The sequence below is a fragment of the Bos grunniens genome, chromosome 19, assembly GCF_055505025.1.
Source record: "Bos grunniens cultivar Pamir isolate PY7600 chromosome 19, Bosgru_T2T1.0, whole genome shotgun sequence".
Lineage (NCBI taxonomy): Eukaryota > Metazoa > Chordata > Mammalia > Artiodactyla > Bovidae > Bos > Bos grunniens.
In genome coordinates, this window is record NC_141183.1 from 5,115,937 (window position 1) to 5,134,689 (window position 18,753).

At 50.0% G+C, this 18,753-nt stretch overlaps 1 protein-coding gene across 10 annotated transcripts in view; it reads right to left on the reverse strand.

The window, feature by feature from the left end:
- The window catches only part of SLC39A11 (solute carrier family 39 member 11), a 289,255-nt gene that overhangs the window by 138,419 nt on the left and 132,083 nt on the right, over window positions 1-18,753 (reverse strand). For 4 of the 10 annotated variants that reach the window (XM_086355936.1, XM_086355935.1, XM_086355938.1 and 1 more), the window contains one exon: window positions 13,255-13,302. The exons of the other annotated variants lie outside the window; for them this stretch is intronic. In XM_086355936.1, coding sequence (XP_086212062.1) covers window positions 13,255-13,302 — 48 coding nt within the window. The remainder of the gene's footprint in view (window positions 1-13,254; window positions 13,303-18,753) is intronic. 10 annotated transcript variants of the gene reach the window in all.

The following is an 18,753-nucleotide window of genomic DNA, read 5'->3' on the forward strand; positions in this document are numbered from 1 at the left end:
CAATGGACGTGCGTTTGTGCAAACTCTGGAAGATGATGAAGGACAGGGAAGCCTGGCGAGCTGCAGTCCATGGGGCCGCAAAAAGTAGGACACAACTTAGCGACTGAACAAAAATGAGAGCTTCATTTAGAGTTCAGTATGAAGGAACAGACACCCTGCCCATTTACTGTGCTGTGCCTTGCTTACGATTTTCTGGGCAGCTTTCTGTTCTAAACTATCATACTGAGTATTTTAATGACCGGACCACATTGCTATGGTGGGAGATGGAAGCAAGAAAGTTCAGGGGTCTATCTTGAATGGTAGATTTGATTTTTTTTTTTTTAGGATTGTTATAAATGTTTCTTTATTTCTGTTTGAGTCGGGTCTTAGTTGGGGTGCACAGACTCAGAAGTTTGTGGCCCCACAACAGGCGGGATCTCAGTTCCCCAATCAGGAATGGAACCCACGGCCCCCTGCATTGGAAGGTAGACTCTTAATCACTGGGACCACCAGGGACGTCTGTTAAATGGTAGATTTTAAAAGGGAAACATTAGACAAACTGAAACATATAAAATAAGAAATAGAGGAAGAGGTATTCTGTGTTCTTGCACAGAAAGGTTGCAAAGCATAAGGCTACTAACTCTCTTCAAATTAATAGCTTTAACACAATTCCAGTCGAAATCAGTTTAGTTCAGTTCAGTCGCTCAGTGGTGTCCGAATCTGTGACCCCATGAACTGCAGCACACCAGGCTTCCCTGTCCATTGCTAACTTCCGGAGCTTGCTCAAACTCATGTCCGTCAAGTCAGTGATGCCATCCAACCATCTCATCCTCTGTCGTCCAGTCCAAATAGCTGTAGAATTTTTAATGAACAAGGAGAGTCTAAGGGTCATCTGGAAATAAGGAAAAATTCATAATGGGCGGGACTCACTGCTAAGGATTTTATAAAAGAGAAATAATTAAGACATCTTTCTCGCTGTAGAAGGATACTTAACTCTCTTTAGAGTTCTCTTCACCTTAAAAAGGCTATTTCGACAAAGGTGTTACACACAGCACTCGGATGACTTTGTGTGGATGTTTCTAGAGCACTGCCAAAACATAGCAATTCTTATCCGGTTGTCTTGAGGCCTTCTGATGATGCTTGTAGGTTATTCTAAAGAGAAAAGATTTCCTGTGGACTGGATTCGGATTCTAAAAATCGACATCTAGGTTCTTTCTACGTTGTCAGACCAGCTTTTCTTCAGCATCTGCTTCCTCACTGCCTATCCAGACGAAATGGGCTTATGATGGAGTCTGGAATGTCAACGCTTCCTGGGTACTCAAGTTTCATATTTATTCAAATCAAGCTTTGGGTCTATGCAGCTGTGACTCTATTCCAAAGGCAGGATTAAATCTATTCATACTTTTGAGGGGAGGGGCTGTGCCACGGGGCACGTGGGATTTTAGCTTCCTGAACCGGGACTGAACCCATACCCCCTGCAATGGAAGCGCAGAATCTTAACTAATGGACTGCCAGGGGAGGTCCCTCTAATAGTACTTTCGACATCCCTGTTAGCTAAGAGCTCAGCTCTCACAAGGATCGAGTTCTCATCCAGACCCTTCTGCGTTAACTGGAGATTTAAGCTCCATAATCTGTGATGTCAGTACTCGTGTAGATAAACCATCCGATACCTTGGTTTCAACCCCTTATTTGGTTCCTTACGTGCTTCATCTTCAGTGAATTTGTCCTACACACTATTTTACCCAACGAGTCCCAAGGGCATTGCCAGTTCACGAGCTGCCTCCAGAATTTCAATTCTAGGCATTCCAGGTGGCTGACACCTGCTCCTTCCTTCCCGACCCTCGACCCACTCACTCTCTGGTCCTGCCGGCACCTCCTTCCCTGCGGCCCAACCGCCTTTTTGCTTTCGACACTCACCTGTGTCCTCCCTTCGCTGCTTAGCCAGCAGCGGTCCTGTGTTACACCCACCCACACACGTGCCTAATTAATGTTGACTTTCCCTCTTCTCTGCACCTGTTCCCAAAGAACTGAAGGGGGATGGAGAAAAGTGTCCGTGCTGATGTAGCCCCAGGATTTGTTTTGTTGTTTGTGCTAAGTCATGTCCAACTCATTGCGATCTAGTGGACTATAGCCCGCCAGGGTCCCCTGTCCATGGGATTTTCCAGATAAGGACACTGGAGTGGGTCGCCATGTCCTTCTCCAGGGGGATTACAATGGCACCAAATAGATGCTCACTGAGGGGAGTAGATGAATGAATGAAGCCGTCAGTCAATCAACTGATCATCAAATGAAGTTAGAAGCTGCATTCTTGGCTAGCTCTTCTGGTCTGTATCAGAAGGGGATCTATGCAGAGGAAACAACAAAAACTGTTTTCAAGCCTGAAGCCTAAACCCAGGAAGGAGAAGTCCGTGACGACTGCATACACTTCTCCTGGGGGGCTTGCTTTTTCATCTGCACCCTCTCCCCTGTGCCTGTGTGCACAGTAGGTGATGCTGAGAAGCAGAGAGAAACGTCAGCAAGTGGAGCTGGGAACAGTCCCCACTGCCTTCAACAGTCCCCTTTCTGTCCTTGTGACGAGAACCATCAGCTGGTTGCATCTATAATTTTCTGTTTAGGTAACATCTTATTTGCATGCTGAAACCATGTTCTTTTTTTCCCTGTTACTGATGTAAAAGATTGCTTCTTTCTAATTATGTTGAGGGTACTCAGGGAATTCAAAGAGCAGAAAATATGTCAGGAACAATTTACAAATGGTGGCTATTTCTGTACTCGCTCGCCTGGACTCCAGAAAATATAGAAAGGGGAAAAAAAAAAAACATTAAAAATACCAGCTCTTCTCAGCAGATCTCTGCCTGCATTTGTTCTTTCAGTCCTAGCTATATACAAACCTAAACCCAAAACGTGAATGTAACTGCAGAAAAATTTCTTTTTCCCCATCTCTTGATTGTTTTCAGGGGGAGTTCAGAAACGAAAGTTTCCCTAAAGGCTTTGATCTCTCCCTGGAAACTCCATTTCTCTTGCCCTTAAGTCACTCAGTTTTCAAAAACATGCATTTTTTCCTATTTTTGTTAACTGAGCCATCGCAAGAGCTAGAAGATTCTTCCCAGAATTATACAAGTCAGGACTGAATAATTTTTTAAAACTATTAAAAAAAAAAAATCCCGGCTTGTGGGATCTTACTTTCCTGACCAGGGATCAAACCTGTGTCTACTGCAGTAAGCGCAAAGGCCTAACCTCTGGATCACCAGGGAAGTCTCAGGACTGAATAATTATTCCACGCATATGGAATATCTGGACTTCCACACTCATCTCAAGGCTCTGAGACTAAAAATCTTTTGTACATTTTGAACTCCGTTAAATTATAAAGTACTCGAAAGCCTAAAATATGCCTTCTGCTTCTCGGTATGTTACCAGAGTGCTAAGAAAAGCCCTGCACAGAGCCCTCAGCATATGAACCTTCCATCCAGAATCCCTGGTTCTGGCGAACAAAGCCTCAAGAGAACCCAAGTCCAGCAGGTCTACCCCTGACCAAAGACGGGCAGTGGCTGCTCGTGGAGTTCTTTCAAGAGGCCTTCTGGACCATTCATTCATCAGTTCAAACAGAGAGGCTTCTCAGCATCTTCTAAGCCATGACCTTTACAGAGTCCCGTGCTGCGACATTACTTTGCGTCCTTGGTCAGCTCAAGTTTCAAGGTACATGTTGGGGGTAACCATGCATAGCCGCAGAGCCGAAACAGAGTCATGAAAAGGCCTTCGAGTCAATCGAGATTCTAATACACTCTTGCATGGCCCCAGTATTCCCTGACTCTGAATCTAGGGCGAATCCCCATTTCCCCGTCACAAAGAAAAGAGCTAGCTGGCTCAAATACACAGACTTTTGGAGATGCAGGTGTGGATGGGTTTGTCAAGTCTGCTTGCACTGGGGCTTCCCTGGTACTGAATTCATTCATTCAGTTCTGTGTGCATACTTAATGTAAAGCATTATACATTAGCTTAGAAATGCTGCTTTTGTTCCTTCTCACATTTCACAGAATGGTTTGATTCCATCTCTGTATCTTTGACAGCTTCCCAGGTGGCTCTTGTGGTAAAGAATCCGCGTGCCAATGCAGGAGACACAGGAGACACGGATTCGATCCCTGGGTTGGGAAGATCCCCTGGAAGAGGAAATGGCAACCCACTCCAGTATTCTTGCCTGGAAAATTCCATGGACAGAGGAGCCTGGTGGGCTATAATCCATGGGGTCACAAAGAGTCAGACACGACTGAATGACTGAGCATGCATGCATAGGCACGCCCATAAGTTCTAAGTAGAATTATTAGCTCAGAATGAGATCCCCAGGAGAGAATGTGAAAAAAAAAAAAAAAAAAACTAGGTGGAGAAGGGGTGATGCTGATGAAACGCTAGTGGGAAAAAAAAGCTAATTTAATGATTAGACAAAGAAGAGGGGCCTCAGAGGGAGATGGAGGAAATATCGTCAGAAAGGAAGGGTGAGCTGAGAACTGGGAGGGAGAAGGACCACAGAAGCCACAGGAAGATATTTCAAGAAGAGGAAGAGGATAGCAGCTGTCAATACACCAGGGATTTCAGCAAAATTACACGATTTCTGATGTTTAGGATTCACTGCTCAGGAGGTCACGGGAGGTGAAGAAATGCAAACAGCTAACGTGGTCCTCTGTTTTCAGAAGTTCTGGTGAAAAGATGAGGAGACGAGGTGGGTGGCAGCTGGACAGGGGTGGTGTGGCTGAAGGAAGATGTGTTTGTCCAAGATAAAGAGGCATGTGTGACCTGACTGATGGGAGTCAGGAGAGGAGAGGGTAGAAAGGAAAAAGGAATCTTTGATGGAAGACCAGGCGGGCAAAACAAAGCCCGATCTTGACTTTGGGGAGCAGACACCTTGACTTCTGGGTCTGAAGAGAAAAAGAGATGGTTAGTAAGTGGGTAAATTTGGAGCAAGGGGTAGAGGAGCCTGAGGGTGACCTTGTCTTATTGCCTATTATGAAGTCATTTGCTGAGAGTTAGAAGGATGAAGATCGACAGGTGCCGTAAGGAGTCTGGGGCAACTCTGAGTAGTCACTGAGCGCCCAGTAGGAAGAGCTGGCCAAGCCTTGAGGGTGGCAGGGTTGGAGTGCTGGAATCTGGAATGGCACTGATCCCTGGGGTTGTGTGTGATCCTTCTCAGCAGCCCTTGGCAGCCCAAACTGGGGAGCAGAGATGGCTCATAGGACTGGTCCAAGCTGAGGCAGGAGGACGATGTGTGAGGGAAGGGAGCGGGCTGGGAAGTGGGCAATTCAACCAAGGAAAGCAGGGGTGGCCAAAAAATAAGGTCTCTGGAGGAAGTGGGATAACATGGGGCATGGAGAGACAGGATGCTGAGGTCAGAGGACAGGATGCTGACAAGTAGTTCTGAGCTGGGAACAAGGCTCTGGGAATGATGGAGGACCAGGGAACAGCACACCCAGATGTGTCCACGTGGGAGCCGATGGCTATGGGTGGGGTGGGGGGTGCTATGGGTTCAACAAACTCCACTTCGCACATTCCCGGCAGCGATGTGGGTCATGTGACTCGGTCCTGGCCAATGAAACGTGAGCAGAATACATACCACTTCTAGACATGGCCCCTAAAATATCTCTCACAACGTCCTCCTTGCTTATGCTCTTTCTTTGTCAGGTTGGCCGAAGGTGAAGGGTCCAGTGGGGATACCCTAAGACACCCAGTGGGGGCCACCAGGTGGATGGAGTTTGGAGACCAAAATACAGCAAGAAGCATGTGATGGACTTAGAGCAGAACACGCCTTCCCAACCTACCCCAGTGGGCCTGTGGCTGGAGCAGGAACTACTCTTTTCCTGGGGCTTTAGGGGCTGTTTGTTACAGCAGTTGGCTTGTGCGGACTGAAACGGGAGTGGTAAAGGCAGACAGCACGAGCCTCGAGGAAGAGCGACGTGATCCCCGCCTCTGCTGGCCCCGCGGCAAGAGTAGCTGAGAGAAGGAGCCTCAGCTTGGACAGGAAAGCACACAGCAGGCGCTCAGTAAAGATCTGCTGACTGAATGCTATGAAGGACCAGTAAAGGCAGAGGTAAGAATCTTGGTTTTTACCAACAACTGCACAGGATGAAACGAGCTTTCCTGACAAGACAAGGAAAGGCATTTATAACTCTCGTTTCTAATTGTAAAAGTTACTGGGAGACCAGAGGAGATGGCAATGAAAACTACAGAATCTTCTTCTCTTGAGAGTTGTAGGGAGAGATAAAACATGAGATAATTATCTTCCTTGCGAAGAAGAAGGATGAAGGGAAATAGTTTAATAATACTGTATTCCAGGTTGAGCGGTCGATTTCCCCATTGATCGGGGGTGATTTTTTTCCAGATCTTTCCTAAGTGAGCAGTAGACTGTATTAAATCCCTCGGTTCCAGGGCTGTAAAAGGAGCTCTAAATGTCTGTGGATTCTAAGTGGCATGACACCACGCAGAAGCGACTGGTCCACAAACCAGGCCCTGGGCCAACACGCAGCTCGGGTGGTCAGAAGAGCTCAGGGCGGCACTGTTCAAGGAGGGGTCCTGGTCACTGCCCACCCCGCTCCTTCTCCACCTGACTCCCTGGGTCCCAGAGATGAGCTCAAGGGAAGAAGGCGATGAGAGCAACTCGGAGCTCACTGCCAGCACGGATGTATCTTTCGGGTACGTTCTCCAGGAGGCAATTATGTTACATCAATCACAAGATATGAAGTCTTCATTATGATAGCTGTGACTCTGATTTCAAATATAGTGCCCATCGGGACAAGGGCTTTTGCTCCTTTGTCAAAATGATCATTTATACAAAGTTCTAAGAAAACAGTACTCTCTATCCCACAAACAGTACCCTAACCCTAACCCTCAAAACAGAGAGAGAGAGAAGAGAAAGGGAAAAGAAACCTGATGCTATTGAGTAAAGGAATGTGGGCCACGGACGTTCAGCCTAACAGGAAGCTCCCTGGCACCTACACAAACAATTTATTCCATGAAACTCATGCCTGCTACACTGCCTGGTACACTTCCTTTGGAAGAGCAGTAGGTAGGCAAGGGGGTGCGGGGGGCTTGTCTTTGCTGTCAAAGCCCTGACACACTCATGAGGAGAGCTGTGGTTAGAAAGAGATCGATTCCACCCAGGCCTGGTTCTAGACCTTGATGCCACTCTTCCAATGGGGACCAGGGAAAGTAATGGCAGTGGGCGCAGAGACACGGGAACCTCCTACACTGTTGCTGGGGGTGTGAGTCGACGCAGCCTCCATGGACAACAGTACGGAGGTTCCTTAGAAGACTGAAAATAGAGTTGTCATATGATCCATCAATGCCACTCCTGGGCATATATCTGGAAAAGACAAAAACTCTATCTCAAAAAGACACATGAACCCCAATGTCCACAGCAGCCCTGTTCACAACAGACAAGGCATGGAAACCAGATGCCCATTGACAGGTGAATGGATAAAGAAGATGTGGCACATGCATACGATGGAATGTCATCAGTCATAACAAAGAGGGAACAATGCCATTTGCAGCAACATGGATGGATCCAGAGGTTATCACACTGGGTGAAATAAGTCAGAAAGGCAAAGAGCATATGATAGCACTTATACATGAATTCTAAAGAAAATAATACAAATGAACTTACAGAACAGAAATAAATTCACAGAGAAAACAAACTCACGGTTACCAAAGGGAAAAGGGGTGGGGAGGGGTAAACTGGGGGGTTGGCATTAATAGACACACACTATTATTTTCAAAATAGACAACCAACAAGGGCCTACTGTATAGCACAGAGAACTAAACTCAATATTTTTAGTAACTTATAATAAAACATCTTTAATAAAAAATAACCTCTAATGGAAAAGACTCTTAAAAACTACACACACACACACACACACATATCTAACACATACTGTAAATCAACTAGACTTCAATTAAAAAGAAAAATAAAAAAGCAGGGGCCCAAAGGGGTTTCCCCAGTGGCTCAGTGGTAAAGAATCCACCTGAAATGCAGGAGCCATAGGTTTGATCCCTGGGTCAGGAAGATACCCTGGAGGATCTAAAGCAAACCGCTCTAGTATCCTTACCTGGAGAACCCCAGGGACAGAGGAGCCTGGCAGGCTACAGTCCATGGGGTCACAAAGAGCTGGACACGACTGAACGGCTAAACAGCAATGAAACATGCCGAGATGAACAACCTTTCCCGACCCTTCCTCTAAAGAGAAACAAAACCCTTCAGTTGCTAACTGACCCCCACACCCATCACAGATTCTCCATACCTAATTTCCCTCCTCCTTCTCTATTTTCCATTCTTCCAAACTCAGTGACCCCCTCCAAAGTTTGCTTTGAGTTCAAGGAAAGAAAATTCCATGTTAACATGACCTTCGGCAAACCCGGGTTGAGACTGTTCAATAAACAGTCTCCCTGAAGAATGCTTAGAAAGTGGTATTTTATCTAACCAAATACTGACTGTAGTTAAATGAAAATTGCTAATATAGATTATACACCAATTGCCAATTTGGAGAGAATTAGTGCTAAGGAAATGGCAACCCACTCCAGTATTCTTGCCTGGAGAATCCCAGGGACAGAGGAGCCTAGTGGGCTGCCGTCTATGGGGTCGCACAGAGTCGGACACGACTGAAGTGACTTAGCAGCAGCAGCAGCAGCAGTGCTTAATAAAGTGCACTAATCCCAAAGCCCTATTAAAGATATTTTTAATCTTCTTTTTTTTTTCCTGTCGTGTGTATGTATGATCCAGTAACTTAAAATCAATAGCCCTCAATGAATCTAACTTATTTTATGGTGTCATGAAAACAGTTTCCAAGGTACATGACTTTTCAGTAGATGCAATTTTTACAAATTATCAACAGCGTATAATATGATCCAAAGCTCAAAGGAGCACACGGGATCATCCACAACTCTCCTTTTTTCGCTCCATAAACAGTTATTAGCACTGCACCCCACCCACTAGGGGCTCCAAGAGATGGATAAACAGCAAGCCGCAACTACCCCACCTCTGGGTATTTATCCGCATGATATGAAAGCACTCACTTGAAAAGATATGTGCATGTCTCCGTCCACTGTGGCATTATTTACAACAGACAAGATACGGAAGCAACCTAAGATGAACAGATAAAGGAGATGTGGTTTATGTAGACAATGAAATGCTACTAGGCCATAAAAAAGGATGACATTTTGCCATTTACGACAACATGATGGATCTTGAGGATACTATATTAAGTGAAATGTCAGTTATGGCCTTCCTGGGTGGCTCATTGGTTAAAAAAAAAATTTCACCTACCAATGCAGGAGATGCAGAAGACCCAGGTTCGATCCCTGGGTCGGGAAGATCCCCTGGAAGAGAAAATGGCAACCCACTCCAGCATCCGTGCCTGGAAAGTCACGGACAGAGGAGCCTGGCGGGCTACAGTCCACGGGGTCCCAAAGAGTAGGACACAACTGAGTGCCTGAGCACGCATGCACGTCAATTGGAGAAAGGCAAATAGTGTATAATTTTGCTTATATGTGGTAAAATTCGAACAACAACAAAATAAATGAACAAACCAAATGAACAAAAATAAACATGCAGATACAGAGAGCAGAGCAGTGGTTACCAAGGGAGAAGAAGAAGGGCAAAACGGGTAGAGATCAACTGCGTGGTGACAGAAGAACGTGACATTTTCGCAGGGCATAGAGAAGTAGAAGTACAATGCTGTCCCATGAAACGTGTTCCTGTTGTCGAGTCGCTCGGTTGTGTCTGACTCTTTTGCGATCCCATGGACTCTAGCCCCACCAGGCTCCTCTGTCCATAGGCTTTCCCAGGCAGGAATCCTGCAGTGGGTTGCCATTCCCTTCTCCAGGGGATCCTTCTGATTCAGGGGTCAAACTGGCGCCTACTGCGTTGGCAGGTGGAGTCTTCACCACTGAGCCACCAGGGAAGCTCATGAAATGTATAGAATGCTACATAAATCAACATTACCTCAATAAAAAATAAATTATACATACACAACTGTGTGGACATGGGCATGTATACACACTGGCATGCACACACAAACATGCATACACGCACAGTTGCATGAGTGTTCATATATGTATGTGTGCACACATACACATACTCATGTACAAACGCATCGACGTGTGCACATGATGCACCCACGTGGTGTGATACATGTGAATACATGCCCAGATGTAGGCACCCACATGTGTGCGTGCCTTCACACAAGCATGCACACCCCCATGCTTATGTGTGCACACCTGTGCACAATGCATGTGCACACACTTGCACATGCACAAGTGGACACGCTCACACAGACACAAGAGTGTGCATGCATGTGGACACTCTTGCCCTCTGTACACACACCCACATACATGCATCCGTGCTCGTGCACGCACGCACGCACGTACACACCGCCCTTGTTCTCCTTTCTCGTCTACAGTGGCCGAGCCTCGGCAGAACCCACATCTCTTGATTCCAGACCCAGCACTCTTGCCTCCACAGCAGCTGCTCAATGCTCAGGGAAGCTACTGCCAAGAGAAAGTAGACAGTGTTTCTTGCAGGGCAGGAGGTGACATTTCACGGACCACGTGGTACCCAGCCCAAGTGGCGTGCAAGTGTTCACAACTCTTCAGCTAACAGCCACGTTATTGAGCCCCATCGGCCCAAGTACAGTAATTGGGTTGTGAGCTCTCTGGCTTCCTCCAGGAACTCGAATGGGTTTTTAGAAACCCATACATGGGAAAAGGAAATACAGCGGCCGGCCGAGGTGGGCATTAGCTGTGCTCGGCTTAACAGTGCCTGGGCTGAGACGTCCTGCCCAGGTCCAAGCCGGGTAAACAGGATGCGCCGTTGTCCCCAGCTCTCCACTCTTCCCTCCATCACTACTCACTCAAAGCTGGAGACCGAGAGGAAGGAGAAAGCCTCTCAGAATCTCCCCCCAATGCCAGTGCTAGACCCTGATTCCACTCTGGCTTCCTCATCTTCAAACCCAACAATCTAGCTTTTTGTTTCTTTCTTAAATCCCATGCTCCTTGTGTTGAATCCTGATTCAAGGAGGGGAGGGTGGAATCTTATGGCAAAGCAAGGGTCTGTTAGACTTGGTGATCTCTCTCACTCCCCTTTTCTTTAAATTTTATTTATGTATTTATTTATGTATTTATGGCTGCACTGGGTCTTTGTTGCCACCAGAGCTTTTCTCTCATTGTGGCGAGCGGGGGCTACTCTTCCTTGCCGTGTGAGGGCTTCCCACTGCAGTGCCTTCTCTTGTTGCAGAGCATGGGCTCTCCGGCTCTCCGGCTTCAGCAGCTGAGGCTCCCGGGCTCTAGAGCGCAGGCTCAGTAGCTGTGGCTCACAGGCTGAGGGGCTCCTTGGCATGTGGGATCTTCCCAACCCAGGGATCGAACCCATGCCTCCTGCACTGGCGTGCAGATTCTTTACTACTGAGCCACCAGGGAAGCCCCGTCCCCTTCATTTCCTCAATGCTACTATCCCCTTCACCAACATCCACCACCTCTAAAGCACTTATCATCACTTGGATTAAGGCAACGGGCAAGACAGAGAAATCCCAAGGTCTCTGGGACTTACATTCAGGAGGGGAGACAGGCCACAGAGAAATGCACATGTAACAGAAGGTCTGTGCACAGTAAGTGCAGTGAGGAGGGGTGTACAGAACAAGGGGATGGAGAGGAACAGTGGCCAGGGATGCTCGCTGATGGCGTTCGCCTCCACGTGGCGTCAACTGAGCAGAGAGATTAGCACAGAGGACCAGGGGCTGAGGACAGCCAGAAGGAAGGGCAGTTCAGAGGCTGAGCTTGAGGACCAGTGAGGATGAGAGGCAGGAGACAGGGTTGGAGGGCAGCGGACAGGACCCAAGGGCAGCCAGGCATCTGGAAGCCCACGGGCAGGTCCCGGGCACGGGGTTCTGACACAGGCTGACTTACATTTTTTAGGGTCAGTCTGCTGTCTGGGCAGAAAACTGACTCTAGTAGGGAGGACGGAAGGGGATAAGCGAGGGGGCAGGTGCAGCCCTCCAGGACAGAGAAGATGCTGGTAAGGAACTGGGAGGAATCATTTCATGGGAGCCTCGTCGGACAGCCTTATCTGTAGTCATAAATGCAGCAACGACAATCAACACCAGAATCCAGGCTTGCAGGCATTTCTGAGACACTGGGCTTGGAGAGAGGCTGCTGACTATGGAACAGCAGCTGAGAGAGGGTCCGTGTCCGTGGGCGACCACACAGAGGGGGCCCTTGTTTTCAGCTGCTTCTTCCCCTTAAGAAGAACCCAAGCTTCAGAATATCACCTTCCTGCCTATTAAAGAAAGAAAGCACGCTGCCCTCCAGCAGTAAGTATTATGTCACAGGAGGTCACCACGCTGAAGAAACCCATCAGAGTACCAGCCATGCTGATAAGATTTGAAAAACTGGGTTCAAGCAGAGTCAGCGAGAAAGCTTTTTTCCCTTGCAGATTTACAAGAACGAAGGCTGAAAATCAATGAGGTGGATCAGCAGCAGGAATTCCAATGTGGGTGAGAATTGTGGGCGGCTGAGTCTTTTAACTGCAGGTACTGGAACTCTCGTGCGACTTTCCAGGTGGCCCTAGTGGTAAAGAACCTGCCTGCCAATGCAGGAGGCACAAGAGACCTGGGTTCGAGCCCTCGGTGGGAAAGATCCCCTGTTGAAGGGCATGGCAACCCCCTCCAGTATTCTTGCCTGGAGACTCCCATGGACAGAGGAACATGGCGGGCTACTGTCCATAGGGCTGCAAAGAGTGGGACACAACTGAAGTGGCTTAGCAGGCGCACACATACGTGAACCTCTTGTACCAGGCAGGGGGCTTTCTCGGCCACAGTCCTCGATCCGCCAGAGCGAAGACCAGTGCCTTCCAAAGATGATTAGTGCGTGACTCAGCAACTGACCCCCAGACAATTCATTAGAGGTGAGGGCTGCAAGGGAAGGTGGGGCTGAGGATAAGAGCCCTGCCCTCTTGGGCTCCAACACTTTGGCCACCTGATGGGAAGAGCCAAGTCATTAGAAAACACCTTGATGCTGGGAAAGAATGCAGGCAAAAGGAGAGTGGGGCAGCAGAGGATGGCATGCCTGGATGGCATCACGGACTCAGTGGACATGAGTCTGAGCAAACTCCAGGAGATTACTGGAGGACAGAGGAGCCTGGCATGCTACAGTCCATGGGGTCGCAAAGAGTTGGACAGGACTCAGCAACTAACAGCCTAAAGAAGCTAACAGGGCTTCCCAGGTGGCACAGGGCTAAGAACTCGCCGGCCAATGCAGGAGACCTGGGTTCGATCCCTGGGTCAGGAAGATTCCCTGGAAAAGAGAATGGCTTACTCACTTCAGTATTCTTGCCTAGAGAATTCCATGGACAGAGAACCAAGCCTGGCGGTTAATAGTCCATGGGGTCACAAAAGAGTTGGACACGACTCAGTGACCAAACAACAACAAGAAATTAATACAGGAGCTCAGAGAGGAATAAATGAATGAATGGGGGGAAGGGAAGGGAAGGCTGGTTCACACCACCGAGCCAGGAACTGGTACATGGAGATGGGGGAAATCAACACCCTTTGAAAACCAGTAAAAGAAGGTTTGGCATACAGCTGTTGGAACTAAACCAGAAAGCACAGTATTAGCTCAAACACCGCCTTCTTCCCGCGGGCTCCCCTCTGCCCAGGAGGGATGCCCAGTTATGCCCAAGGCCTCTCTCCGGCCCTGGTGCTCTGTCCCCACGGCCGTGACAGAGCAGGTCTAGCCTCACAAACGGGTAGCGGAACCCAAGAGATAGTTTGTTTTTTCCTTTCAATCAAAGATGCACAACTGTAGTTAGAAAATGAGTTTAGGGAGAGGGTCATTAAGAAATTCCATCCAGGGACTTCCCTGGTTGTCTGGTGGTTAAGAGTCCACCTTGCACGGCAGGGGACGTGCGTTCAGTCCCTGGTTGGGGAACTAAGACCCCACGTGCCACAGAGCGTCTAAGCCCGTGAACCACAACGAGAGAGTCTGTGCATCGAAACGAAAGATCCTGCGTGCGGCAACCAAGACCGATGCAGTCAAATGAATACATATTTTTAAAAATATAAAAAATGAACTCCATCCAAGGACACAGAAGGGGCAGGAAAGGCCTGTCTTCTTGGACAGATGCTCCCCAACAAAAGCCCAGTTCAGCCCCTGATGCTGGGCGTCTTGGAGATACACCCTGATCTGTAAGAGTTCCTTTTTTCTAAGACTCCCCTTGTCAGGCATAAGAAGAACAGGCGGTGGCCTGTGCTCTGCGTCCACCATGTGTCACAAGTCTAGCAGCAGTGAGCCCTGGACGCTTCGTGCTTGGGGTCGCTGCTGTAGGAGGCCTGGGCCAGCCCGAGGCACAGAGGGGCAGGTGGCCCAGGGTCCTGGGCAGACGGCAGAGTTCCCGGAGCCTGGGGGAACCAGAGTGTCTATCCAAATGCTTTTTTCTTCCATCAAATTTGAAAGAAGGGAGGTAGGGAGAGAAGAGAGCTGGGAGGAAAAGAATCAGAATTTTTCAAAAGAATTGGGCTTGATGTGTCTTTTTATCTGTCTGGAATGATCTGTCTGCCTGGAGGAAGAGCAGACAAAAGGTCCTGGCGGCGGATGATCAGCCTCCTTCCCTTATCTGTTAGCTCGGCCAGCTCACCCTGAAACCACTGCCCCGACCTCCTCTCCACTCCTGCCCTCTCCAGAATGGGAGCCCGTGAACGCCTGTGCAGGGAAATAAACTGGTGACCACTAGTCTTTTTTAAACTTTTTTTTTTTTTTAAACCAAGCTACACGGCTTGTGGGATCCCAGTTCCTCATCCAGGGATCCAACCCGGGCCTTGAAGAGTGAAAGTTTTGAGCCCCAACCATTGGACAGCCAGGGAATTCCCAATTCACGTTACTGTTTTATTTTTAATGTTTACTCATTTATCTTTGGGTCTTAGTTGTGGCACACGGGATCTCTGTTTCATCACGTGGGCTCTTTGCTTGCAGCGCACAGTCCCTCATTGTGGGTCGTGGGCTCAGGAGGGGCGATGTGCAGGCTTAACTGCTCCAAGGCATTTGAGATCTTAGTTCCCCAACTAGGGCTTGAACACACAACCCCTGCATTGCAAGGCAGATACTTTTTTTTTTTTAATGATTTTTATCTATCTATTTATTATCTATTTTTGGCTGAGCTAGGTCTTCGTTGCTGCACGGGCTCTTCTCCAGTTGTGGCGAGTGGGGACCACTCTCTAGCTGCAGTGTGTGGGCTTCTCAGGGCAGTGGCCTCTCTTGCTGCAGAGCAGGGCCTCTAGGGCACTCAGATTTCAGTAGTTGCGGCTCCGGGCTCTTGCGGTGCACGGGCTTAGCTGCCTCCCGGCACGTGGGATCTTTCTGGGTCAGGGATCCGGGAACCCATGTCCCCTGCAGCGGCTGGCAGATTTGTCACCGTGGAGCCGCCAGGGAAGCTCGTAAGGAAAAGCCTTAACCACTGGACCGCAAGGAAGTCCCCCGAATTCTTGTTACTATTGACTGTGGGAGCAGATTTGGTCACTCGGGACCCTGAGAAGAAGAAGACACGGCTTGGGCCTTGCTGGGGAGAAGGATCTGAAAATCCAGTCATTCTCAGCAGTAACTTCTGCGGGGGACGGGAAGACAAATCTGGGGGAGTGGTGACCGGGCTCCGTCAGAAGAGGGAATGAGTCAGTCCAGTGAGGGAAGCCAGGTGGGACTTTTCCAGGGATGAGGGTGCTCCAGAACGGGTGTTTGTGTCCTCACAAAATCCACAGGTTTAGGCCTTATCCCCAGAGTGATGGTCCATGTGCCGGGAACTTCGGGAGGTAACTGGGCCCCACCCTAATGAAGGGGACCAGCGCCCTTATCGAAGAGACCAAAGCCTGGGCAGAATGGCCACTGACCACAAGCCTCTGGCCCCTGACCCCCTCATTCTCGACCTCCGACCCCACATTATATGCCCGGGCAGAAGGCCACGGCCGGCATGGACCTGGATGACCAGGCTGGCTGGAGTGGGGTGAGGAGGGGAGGGTTTCCCCAGGACTCTGCTCCCCGTGTCCCTCTCTCAGTCCTAGAAACACTGAACTCAGGACACCTCGGGCCCCTGGACAAACACCAGGATGGACTGCCCAACCGGAGACACGGTCCAAACCTCAACTGGACGTGCAACCAGGCTCCAGTCCCCACCCCTCCCCATCCCTTCACTGTGAGTTCGAGCCCCCTGGACGGTTCCAGCGCAGCCCCGCCAAGAGGGGGGACAAACAAGGAGACAGTGGCAGTGCCCAGCTGGCCCTCGGACGTGCCAGCATTTCCATGTCCTGTTCCACCCAAGCAGCTATAGAGCAAGACAGTTTGTGCCAGTTAAACACAGGGGCATGTTGACCCCTCACGTGGCTGCAGAAGAACCATCTCATCACCAGGTTCTGGCCCACCAGGAGCTCTTCGTAAACACTCCCGGGGTCCGCTCCACCACGAGCGTCTTGGAAGCGGGGGCACATACGTCCCCAGGAGCACGTCCTCGGGGCACGCTTCTCTGAGTCCACGGCACGCACGGAGATGCACGTGGTGTGGACACGTCGTGTTGGGCCAGCCCCCGGGTCAGGTCCCCTCTGTTGTTTTTCCCTGGATGGGCTTCTCCTGACCTGAGCCCTGCAAGTGCTGATCCCACCTGCTCTTAGATTTCACTTTCCGAGCAGGTGCTTCTGCACCTCCCGCATCACCTGTCTTGGGAAACCCCACTTCCTGGCTGCTCTACCATCTGGTCTCATCCCGGCCCCCTGAAACAGCCACTCCTAACCTTGTCGGTGAGATGATCTCAATGCTTAATGTTCGTTTTAAAGCTCACACTCTTGGACAGTAAGGAGATCAAACCAGTCAATCCTAAAGGAAATCAACCCTGAATGTTCATTGGAAAGACTGATGCTAAAGCTCCAATACTTTGGCCACTTGATGCGAAGAGACGACTCATTGGAAAAGACCCTGATCCTGGGGAAGATTGAAGGCAGGAGGAGAAGGGGGCAACAGAGGATGACATGGTTGGATGGTATCACAGACTCAATGGACATGAGTCTGAGCAAACTCCAGGAGCTAGTGAAGAACAGGAAAGCCTGGTGTGCTGCAGTCCATGAGGCTGCAAAGTCGGACATGACTTAGTAACTAAAGAACTACAAACACAACTACATAGATTAGACCAGAAGGGCCAGAAGACACCTACAAGTTCCTATAAGTGAGACAAGAAAGAGCTCAGATCCACAGAGGTCAGTGATGGCAAAGGCAAGCGGATGGGAAATTGGCTGGGGGCTTCTGATCCCATCCAGGACTCCAGAAGAAAAAGTGAGGGGATCAGCCAGAAATCTGAGCTACGAACGGCCAGGAAGTCAGGCCAAGGAGTCCTCCAAGGCCAGGATCAAGACATGGGCACGCCAGGTCAGGATGGCACCCCGGCCTTTGGAAGCAGGTTGACATGGTCTCGCCTTCCTACCCGAAACAGAACTGGGCTGAGGGCTCAGCTGAATGTGAGCCCCTAGCAGGAGAAGGTGGACAGCCTCCAGAGCACAGGGCTGGGGAGACAGGGCTCCAGGCGGTCCCTAATCCAATGCCCGGGAGGATGGCCACGCCAAAGGTATTTCAGCTGGCCTGCCACGCTGCCACATCCAGACCCTGAACCCTCCCGACTCCAGCTGGTGACAGAAGGCAGCGCATCTGAAGCGGACCTGGTGTAATGAAACGTGGCTTTAATGGATAACTGGCAGTAACCCCACTGGCAGGGATCCCTGACGTCCGTCTCATTAGGGGCAGGAAACCAAAACCCAGTTCTGCCTCAGATCATCCTTCCTCTCTGGGGCAAACTTTACAGACCCCTACGGGACTTCTTCTCTCGTCCGTCTGATGAGATTCGGTTGGAAACCTCGATGTGAACGTGACTAGGGACATCCCGGCCGTCCTTCAAGGCAAATCGCACCAACAAAGCCCCGAGTTAGCCTCTGCATCTGTGAGCCGGGGCTGCCTCATCAAGATGCCTCTACGGCATGAGCGAGCACCATCCCGAAGCCTGGATGGTCGACGCTCGCACCTGCAGCGCGAGGGAGGGGGTGGCCGAGCTGGCCTTCAGGAAGCAGTGATCTTCCCCGGGTTTTCCTCCGAGGTCTTTCCTGCTCGCGTCTCTCCCGGTCCTAGGAGGGGTGTGGAAGGAAAACGCTGTCAGCAGAGAATGAGTCAGGAAGGTGGCATGAGACCTCCTTCCCACGTGGGGCCAGAGCCTGCGTGGAAATGGGCAGCCATCCTCCCGGCTCACAAGCATCTGCAAATAGCTGTCCCTCCTCCTCCTCCTCCTCCTCCTCTTCCTTCCTGAAAACAACCAAGGGATGCCTGGCTCCCCCTGTCACCTCCGCTCAGCGGGGCCCCCTGCACAGGTCCAGGCACATCTCCCTGCGTGTATAAAGTGACAACCCTCACACCCACCAGCAGACAGGTCTGGCCACGGGGCTGGGGTCGCAGGATGTGGTGAACCTCGGGGCAGGCATCGAAGAAGAGGAAAGGAAGGGGAGACGGAAGGAGGAGCCCAGCTGAGTGTGGTGACGAGCATGGGGGGTGGTGGGTGGCCGGTAGAGAGGACAGGAGAGGAAGAGCCGGTGGACAGCGTGGCTCCCATCTGGTCCAGAGCATCCTGGGGGTCCTGGGTAAGGCTGTGATGATTCCGTGCAGTGGGAATTTCCCTTCTCTTCTCTCCTCTCTCTCTCCATAAACGCTCTTTCTCCTGGACCCACCACACTT